Source organism: Schistocerca cancellata, chromosome 1 (assembly GCF_023864275.1).
Source record: "Schistocerca cancellata isolate TAMUIC-IGC-003103 chromosome 1, iqSchCanc2.1, whole genome shotgun sequence".
NCBI lineage: Eukaryota > Metazoa > Arthropoda > Insecta > Orthoptera > Acrididae > Schistocerca > Schistocerca cancellata.
Window position 1 is genome coordinate 681,257,385 of NC_064626.1, and position 10,623 is coordinate 681,268,007.

General features: G+C 38.6%; 1 protein-coding gene across 1 annotated transcript in view; it reads left to right on the top strand.

The window, feature by feature from the left end:
• The window catches only part of LOC126184153 (putative epidermal cell surface receptor), a 401,413-nt gene extending 390,998 nt beyond the window's left edge, over positions 1–10,415 (top strand). Inside the window, 1 exon segment of the mRNA XM_049926525.1 lies at positions 7,374–10,415. Within this exon segment, the coding sequence (XP_049782482.1) occupies positions 7,374–7,381 (8 nt within the window). The 3' untranslated portion in view covers positions 7,382–10,415.
• Positions 10,416–10,623: the final 208 nt, after the last annotated feature.

Genomic DNA, 10,623 nt, shown 5'->3' on the forward strand with positions numbered 1-10,623 from the left:
TTAATCCTTTCAGCACTCTGTCCAGTAAACACTATAATGTTGCCAGTGCATTTTTTTAACCCAGAAGGATCCTTCTGTATTGATAGTGTTCCCAAGGTGCACAATGCCATTTTTGGTTTTTTTCTCCAGAACAACTTCTATGTGATGGTATCCACTCCTCAAGTCCATTGTAAAGAAGTACTTGCACTGCTCTGGATTATCTGTCATCTCTGTGATGTTCAGAATTGGGTAAGCATCTATCGTAATCTTACTATTCAATTGGCAATAACTGCAACAAAAGGGACACTTCTTCAAGCCATAGACTTCTTGGGCATTATCACAATTCCCAGTTTGCATGGGCTACTACTCACTTCTGTTATCCTGTCAGCCAAATGTTGATTTGTAAATTCCTCCAAAACTGGTGGCAGTTATCATGGTATTCTGTATGGGCTTTGATGCACCAGTGCTTCGTTCCTTGTGAGAATCCTGTGTTGTTTTACTGGCATAGCAGGCAATGGGCCTTGTGGACAAACAGATCCTTTCTGTCCCCTTGAATTGCTTCAGTTTGTTATGACATGCAGTCCTAGCAGCATCCTGTGCCCTCTTATAGTCTACACCCTCTGTGTGAGAATCTTCATCATTTAGAATCTCCAATGTAGCCAACAATGTCCCTTCTCAAGAACTTAACCTCCTTAGCACCAAAATTACCCACGTTGGAAGGTACTACCTTCTCTCTGCCCCTATCTTTTATATGTATAATACATTTCACCAAAGAACATGCTGCACCCAGTACCTCACTATCCTCCAGCAGTTCCACTATACACAACTTACCACTTTGTAAGACAAGCTCCACATTCAGTCATAGCAACTGTCTGATGCCACTTGACACACAATCATGCAAATTAAGCCTTAATGTCATTGTTTGCACTCTAACTGGATTTCCTGCACATTACACTCATCATGACAGATCAACAATGATAACAGATTCCCCTTGCCAGAACGTCTTTCCACTAAGCTCCACTATAAGTCATCAAAGATTAATTATGGCATGCAGAAAGTCTACTGCTAACTTATATGAGACACCATATCCACATATTGCTTAAACTTGGTTGCCTCAAACAAAAAATTCATCATTACTGTCCTCAGTGGTTGTATATCATTACCCGTGTTCCACACAACTTGTAGCACGGTGGGTTCTAACACCTCCAACCCACTAACTCTCTCGAGGCCATTGACACGTGTGTGCCGCCCCCCGCCCCCCATGTCACACCCACTAGGGCACATTCTGCCACTGCATTTGTTTTTACTGCATTTATATTTACTGTGAACTTATTCCATCGGCTCTAGGGTACTTCTTATGTCCCTGACCACCTCTGTAACCCTGCTGCTAACCCACACCATACATGCTACTATACATCTTAACCCATCTGGAGTCCATTCCATCCATATTACCCCTCTGTGGTTGGTAGCTCTGTCTCTGCAAGTGCCCTGTACAACCACAATGAAAACATTTTATATTCGACACACGTGTTTCTCTGACCCCTTATATCTGTGGACACATCAGTTTCCTCATACTCCAATGCTAATCTAGCTGCTGTACAGTGATCGTAAGATTCCCCAAAGCACACTATCCTAGACATCTCTGGTCTGCAACACCTCTGTGCACTGCACTAATGATTTTGCTTCCGCTGTTAAATGAAAGAAGGCTACCTATAACAATTGTTTATCAGACCAATCCCATTTGTTAACTAATGATATCATATCCTCCACAAATGCTAACGCATCCTCATACAACCTACCAGCGAAGAGAGAAACAAGGCTAGCAACTGCTGGATCCACTCCTAGAGCTGTGACCTTAACATCTCTATTTACTCATTTTTCTCTACAACTTTACTACCTGAAACCACTTTTTCCACCCTTAATTGAGCTACATAGTCATGAATGACTGTACAAGCTTCCTCACTGGTGACACTATGTGTTTTTGATTTTGGCACTGCCTCTCCATCACTCATCTTCGTGACTCAGAACTAATACATTAAAAACAACACAATAATAACAATCCACCAGTAACCCACATAGAACACTCTGCAACTACCTATACTACCAACCTACTTCTTCTGTCTAATCCTGAGCCACCTGGACACTGTACTGCCTGACCATGTACCCGAAGTGATTACATGTAAAGCAAGCTGCTATTACAGACTTGGTATGTGGAGCAGAATGCCCAAGCAAATTGCACTGCATACAACACACAGGTACTAACCAATCACCCCTAGAATTCCCCTTAAACTGGGACAAAGTCAAATAGTGCCTTTGGTTTTACAAAAGAGACCCTTCTATTATCACTCCTTTAATCCTCGATCCCATGATTGTCACCACAAAAGAACAAAATAGTCTCACTGACCCCAAATGACAATACTGTAGGCTGGGGCTCAGACATTACACTGTGAGTGTGTCACACCCTCTGCTGTTGATTGTGGTGATGTTGGCACTGCTGACACCACTCTTAGGGCTGGAGTACCCAGTGGAAACACTGTTGATAGCAAAGAATGGTTTTATTTTACTCCAATACATGACCTCTCATAGCTCAGTGAGGCAAACATGCCTCTCTCTCTCTCTCTCTCTCTCTCTCTCTCTCTCTCTCTCTCTGTTGTCCTTGACTTGCGCTGATATTTGGGTGGCAGCTTCCATGTTGGATGCTGAGCAGACACCTTACAATGCTGACAGGGGGCAGGCTTGCAGCATTTGGAGGCCTCAGCTGTTGACATCCTACTACTTCCTTCAGTGGTGTGAAATGCTGATGGTCTCTCACTCTGCACACATCACCGTGGCAATGTTTGGAGATGGCTGTGCATAAGGTTCTATTAGCTGACCTCTGGAAAGAGTTGGATGGTGGCTGGCACTGAGGCATCAAGTCCTGCTAGGAAGTCAACATTGGTGGCAGTAGGCATGTATGGCAGGTCAACAGGGTTTTAGCATCAAGTCCTGTGAAGGACTTAGTGCTGGCAGCAGGTGCAGCCCAGTCTCGAATCAATGGCTGGTGCTGGTGATGCCCATAGATCTCACTGTCCAGTGTAACTTTGGTGTCATAGTGGTGCTGCTGGTCTCAAGTGACAAGAAGTCCCTCTGCCTCAAAATTCAGTGAAGACTGACCCACTGCATGATTCAGTTTACTGTTGTGCTCGGCTACCTTCTTTTCGCATCCGCTTGCATGAGTGTCATTGTGATCCACATATCACCACACTGGCGCCTACAAGCCAACAGCTGTGAATGCACTGTTCTATAGTGACTTTCTCAGTACTTCTTATTGATCTTGCTAAAGACTTATTACCTTTGCTCAAAGATTAGGTAGTGACACTACATTGTACAACTGCAACTTGCTCTTGAAGGGAGCATGGTAAATGTTTTGTTCTTATAATACGAAGACACTGATTTGATTTGGGTCCAAAGAATATGTTTTGAAAGAAGCATGCCTACCAAAAGTTGAAAATAAAGATGATATATCTGGGAGAAAGTCATTTGAACGAGATGCACCTGAGTGGTACGCAGAAGCACTAAAGAAACTTGTATAGGCATGCGTATTTAAATACAGAGATACATAAACAGTCAGAATACAGCACTGCAGTCAGCAGTAACTATATAAGACAACAAGTGTCTGACACAGCTGTTAGATTGGTTACTGCTGCTACAATGGTACGTTATCAAGATTTAAGTGAGTTTGAACATGATGTTATAGTTGGCACATGAGTGATGGGATTCAGCATCTTTGAGGTAGCAATGAAGTGGTAATTTTCCCATACGTCAGTTTTATGAATTTACCATGAAAATCAGGAATCCGCTAAAATATCAAATTTCTGACATTGCTGCAGACTGAAAAAGATCCTCCACGAAAGGGACCAATGACAGCTGAAGAGAATCATTCAACATGACAGAAGTGCAACACTTCCACAAATAGCTGCAGATTTCAATGTTGGGCCATTAACAAATGCCAGTATGTGAACCATTCAACAAAACATCATCGATATGGGCTTTTGAAGCTGAAGGCCCACTTGTGTACCCTTGATGATTGCACAACACGAAGCTTTATACTTTGCCTGGGGCCGTCAACACTGAAATTGGACTGTTAATGACTGGAAACATGTTACCTGATGGGACAAGTCTCATTTCAAATTGTATCAAGCGGATGAACATGGACAGATATGAAGAAAACAACATGAATACATGACCCTGCATGTCAGCAGGGGACTCTCCAAACTGGTGGAGGCTCTGTAATTGTGTGGGGTGTATAGAGTTGGAGTGATGTAAGCAGCCTGTCTGATCACCTGCATCCATTCATGTTCATTGTGCATTCTGACTGACTTGGGTAATTCCAGCAGGACAATGCAATGCCCTACACATCCAGAATTGCTACACACTGGCTCCAGGAACACTCTTCTGAGTTTAAACACTTCCGCTGGCCACCAAACTCCCCAGACATGAACATTACTGAGCATATCTGGACGCCCTGCAAGGTTCTATTCAGAAGAGATTTCCACCCCTCGTACTCTTATGGATTTATGGACAGCCCTGCGGGATTCATGGTGTCAATTCCCTCCAGGACTGCTTCAGACATTAGTCTAGTCTATGCCACATTGTGTTGTGGCACTTCTGCATGCTCACAGGGGTCCTACACAATATTAAGCAGGTGTACCAATTTCTTTGGCTCTTCAGTGTATAATTAACCAATCTGTTTTATTTCAAGGAACAGACCAGAAAGCTTTGAATATTTGGTATTGCACTCCCTATGCTATAACGATGCTGCTAATGCTAAATGAAACATAAGCAAAAGAAAGATAAAGGGGGGATAGTATAAAAAGGCCATACCCATGCAGTGTGTCTACTTATAGGCTCTATATAAGGCACACATAGTTACAAGTTCTAAGGTTTTAACAAGTTTCTCTCTCTCTCTTCTCTTCTCTTTCCTTTTCCTTTCCCCTTTTCCCTTTCCCCTTTTCCCTTTCCCCCTTTCCCCCTTTCCCCCTCCCTTTTTCCCTTTTTCCCTTTTCTTAACTGTGCTGCCATGTAATCTATACTTATCTTGGACTCAGTTATCAATAATTTATTCATCCAATCATTGACACATTATGGATTAAAACCTTTAGGGATGTAGAATACGTTAAAGACTGTATCAGGAAGAAGGCATGTGTTATTTATTGCTCTGATATTTTTCATCACTTATCATCACAAAAATACCTACTAATGGGATATTAACCAAGCACTCGAAGTGACTTTAACAAACAATGTTACTCAACCAACCCCTTGGGACAAATTTATTAGTGTAAAGGTAACTTATTGGTTCTACTTTTTACTTATTTTTTAAAAATTTTATTTTGCTATTTGGTCTCCATCCAGACTATTAGTTAATGTTATTCAAGCCTGTCACTGTTTATACTTAAATTTGATTCTCAGTGCTCCCTATCACATGGATAAATATGGCTAGGCCACTTCTTGAAATGTAGTAGGAAAAATAAAATCATGAATTACTGTACAAAAATGTTCTGCTTCCCTAGTTAAGCTTCTCAGCCATTTTGGACTACCAGTCATTTATTTCACAGTTACATAAGTATTCTAATATCTTTCAAGTAAAAGCAAAAAAAGAAGTTCAGATATATTAAATATCCAGCACTTTCTGTAAATACTGCCTTACTGTCTATAATCTCATTGCATTTTTCAATAACTGCTTCCTGGTATGTAAAGAACTCAAAGGAACATTATCACTGGATTTAAGTTCCGCAGATCATGTCATATTAATGTTATCTAGAAGACTAACGTTTCTGAAATTAAAGAAAAGTTTAGAACTTATGTAAAGTGTGATTACTGTCTGATATCCTTCCTTTCTCTTTTCTTAGTTAATTTTTCTTTAAATAAGCGATGTATGAGTGTCATTTGGAAAATAAAGAACGTTTTGACCATGACCCCCACCACCATCACCAACCAACGACTGAACTTGGTACTCATCCGCTTCAATTTGGCGGCAGCTACCATCCAATACAGTTGCTGACTACATAGCTTTGTGACTTTAAAATGTGTGACAAAATTGAAACTCCTGCCAGGTGTGAGGTGTGCAGTGTTATCCACTTTTGAAATGTGCAAAAAGTCTGGCCCATCTAAATTTGTAGATGGATAACTGAGGTTTCCAGTAATGTGATGAACAAAGTGTCAGTTTGAAAGTAATGTATCATGTTCAATGGCAGACTAAAAATTTTCGCAATGGAGATCGCTCAGGCTGTCCCTCAATGATGACTGATGCACTCAAAGCAAGGATTGAAACAAAAATCCAAGAAGATAGGCATTTCACAATTTAATGGACTGCACTCATTCTTTGCAGTCATTTCAACAATTGTCTTTTATGACGTTGTTAGTACAGATCTGGGCTATAAAACAGTGTGCCAATTGGTTTCCTCAGTTTGGTTAAACAAGCATGAAACCAAACAAATGCAATGACATTTCTCTGATGTACAAAAAGGATGGTGTTGAATTTCGGAATCACATGGTCCCTGGTGGTGAGACTTGGATATCACATTTCGCACCTGAAACAAAGTGCCAATCTATGGAGTGGCATTATTTGCATTCACCAATGAAACAAAAAAAATTTAAAACCATAAAGATTGTGGCTACGGTGTTTCAAGATTGTAAGGGTATCCTGCTCATTGACTACATGCCTAAGAGATGAGACCCTAAACGTAGCGGCCTACTGTCAAACACTTCAGCGACTTCACCATGCCATTATAAACAAGTGCCGTGGAATGCTAACTAGTGGAGTCATCCTCTTTCACAATAATGCATGTCCACATGCGGCAGGAGTGACACAGGACATGCTTCAGCAGTTTCATTGGTAGAAGTTTCAACATCGGCCATACAGTCTCGACTCAGCCCCAGACTTAATCCCCAAACTGAAATAATTTTTTAAGTGGACAATGCTACAGAAGTGATGATAAACTTACAGAAGTCATTAGTCAGTCGTTCAACAACTTGATGGCAACTCAGTATGTGGGAGGCATAGAAAAGTAGCCTGGGTGTCAAATTGTATGTAAAATACAGTTTCATTTAATTATATTATACAAAAATATATGTAGAAAAGAGAAATTCTTTACTTTCCGAATGACCCTCATAGTATTAGTAATTTTCACATGCTCATGACTCTGTGGACTGTAACTTGTAAATACTGTATCAACTTACAGTTGTGGAAGTTAAGCATATGATGCAGTGACAGTTTCATTATTTTTCATGCATTTTCACATTATGGAATTTTTTTCAATACTCAAGGTGCAAATTAAGTAAGTTTTATCTCTATTTAATTGTGTGTGTTTGCCATTATATTTAAAATTATCTATGAAATGTTTTTAACATTTCAGACCTGTGACAGTACTGGACCTGCAACCAATGGAAATTCAGTAACGAGGTCAGAAGCACCATAAGGAGACAATGACCTCAAATATGAAGACTGAATGTGAACCACAGCAAATGTTTGTTGAGTATGTTCATATATGATAAGTGAGTGCAAAATGTTGACAGGATTGTGTTCATAACAAATCTGGATCCTTTTAGCAAAACTATTACTTGAACAATGATCGAAGTGTCCTAGTGCTAAGTGAAAAGAGTCAATTTTGTGACAAGGGACAAGATCTGTTCATGCTGATACAGCTTGCCTTTGAAATTATACTTTCCTGTGCAATACTTCCATCTTTGGTATTTTAGGATATAATGACTTACATTTGAGTCTCCACATGAGGAAGTCTTGATACATAATGTATTAAGAGTACCATCTCAAGATACACTATGCATAACAGGCATATCTGAGAGTATTATTTTATATGCAGAGCTCTTTCGAAATTATCATTCCTAATTTTAGAATACTTTGGTTAATCAGCTAACACCCAAGGCAGTACAGTGCACTTCCTTGCCTGTTCTTCTTTTTCTTTATGAATAAGAACACACATTTACTTCTGTATATTCACTCATTGTAATATCAGTCCTTAATAATATGCTATCAGTTTACAGAGCATATATGTAACATTCATGGTTAAAACCATACTGCAGTTTGTGTGGGAGTAGTTTTCAGGTGAGAATTTAATTTGAACATAGTCAAAAAGAACATGTATTAAAATATTGTACAGCATTGTGTTGATAAGTTGTATAAAAACATTGAAAGAGAATTATATTGCGCTTGCATTGTAAATATGGAGCAGGTATCAGTCTATATTTTTAAATTATTGAAAAACTTGAATTCAAATAACATTATTGTATGTATGTATGTATATATGCCTTCCTTCCTGATTCAAGTAATCAATAATTTTAGCATGTGATACATCCTTGATCATTCTCTTCATACATGAAAAGTTTCCTTCACTGGGTTTTTCGTAGCAGTGTTTAGCACACTTAGAGTAAGATGGCAAAAATTATTAAAAATTTAAACAATTATTGTTTTCAATACTGATCTTTTAGAATTCACAAATGTTGTCATCCATTACTAGATATCAAACATATACAAAAAGACAATATTTCCACTGGAAATGATTCTTTAAGAAATATTCAGGCAAAAATAATTGTATAATACACAAATCAGTTGTTTGAAGATAAACAGTTTATTTCAGTGCAGATCAAAGTTAATGAATGCTAATTGGTAACCAGAGTATTTCATTTGATAAACATCATTAGAAATACTGGTTAACAATAATGTATATGATCTCAAAATGGAAAAGAAAGAGTATAAAAAAGAAGCATTGGATCTTTTTAGTCTCTGGGGCAGTTCCACTGATTGAATTTTGTCAACAAAACTGTCTCAACTGGCTCAAACATTACTTTTTCATAAGCTATGATTAATTGAGCAAGTAACAATTATTAAATCACAAAAATCTGCAACTGTCCTGCTCTAAGCACAGATAGTGCTAATAGAAAAAAACAAACTTTGTTCTGAATCAAGAATTTGTATTACACACTTCTCCCACAGAATAATCTCTCGATTGATGTGGCAAGAGAAACGAACCAAAATTGTAGAAGTATGAAATCCATAAACAATTTTCCTGTTTATCATTTATATAGGAAGAGTAACACTGTATAATCTTACCTACCATGAGGAGGTCAGATGGCAATTTACGAAGAACTTTTGATGTTAAGCAGTATTTTTGCTATGTTGCTTGTATGTTACTATACTGAAAATTTTTTTATTTAATCTTATTTTCATTTCATGTGCCAAAGACAATAAATCTTCAGTATCATCCATGTGATCTTAATCATTTTACTCAATAACTTTTTTACTTTCTATGTGTTTCATTTATAAGTGAAGACTATACAAAATGTTTAAATTTAGATAATATTTAAAGGAAAAGAAATCAATACATGTCCATAACTTCTTCTAACAAATTTGTATTCTACATTCAGTTGTGTCAGTCTGTTTATTGCTCATATATTTATAGAAGTTTTCATAGTCTGTATATATTTTGAAATAATAAAATGACTTAAAACAAATGGGAATTACTTCAGTCAGTCAAGCGACTGTATAATTAGTGACAGATCAAAGCCATAGCAAACAGCAAACCATTCTCCTCTAATTCATTTCTGCAGCTCTCCTCATGTATCCTTAAGGAAATTAATGATAAAATACATATCACCAATACAAAACAAACACAGGGTGGCAACCAAACATTGAAACCTGGGAAAAAGCCTCGAATTTGAAAAAACATAGGAAAGACCTCTAATTTCTGCAGGAAACCAGGATTTTTTCATAATATTCATCACATTACTTTTGTGCACGAAAATATTTTTAAATCAATTTATGGTCATTTTAAGAAGCATTCAAATAATAGGCTATTTTGACATTATCCTCAAGGTCTTCATCCATACAACTCGATGTAATTTCTTTCCCAACGTGGCTCTCTGTTCAAGAGACATGATGTTACTGAAATGTTTGTGCGAAATTGCAGCTTGAATGAAAGACTTACTGTATCTACACTAAATTCTCACGTTTCAATAAATGACCCACACTAACGTATATTAGACACCACCTTAGTATGAGATCCATTCATCACAAGTAAGTTTTCTTTTCCTTGATTCTGTTGGAAAATCTCTTCTAGGAAGCACACACTTTGGAGCCTTGGTACTGATATTTTTTTAAAATGAGTTTTTAACATGCTGATTGCCAGCAAAAAAGGATGTGAGCACAGATTCAAAAATATGCGAATTCAGCATAAACGCAGGTTTTACTCAGTTCTTAATTATTCCTTAATAGCATTTTTTTAAACAGACCCGCCAGGGTAGCCGAGAGCACTAACGCGCTGCTTCCGGGACTTGGGTAGGCGTGCCGGCCCCAGATCGAATCTGTCCGGTGGACTAACGATGAGGTCCAGTGTGTCTGCCAGCCTGGATGTTTTTAGGCAGTTTTCCACCTCCTGCTAGGTGACTACCTGGCTGTTCCCCATGTTCCACCTCAGTTACATGAATCGCAGACATTTGAAACTCGTTCGCACTATTCCATGGTTTACACCACTAGATGCAGACAGTCGGAGTACACAAATTCCATTTGGGGGGGGGGGGGGGGGGGGGGGGGGGGCATAACAGCAGACCCCGCAAGTCAGGATTAATACTTGGAAAGAGAGAGAGAGCAAT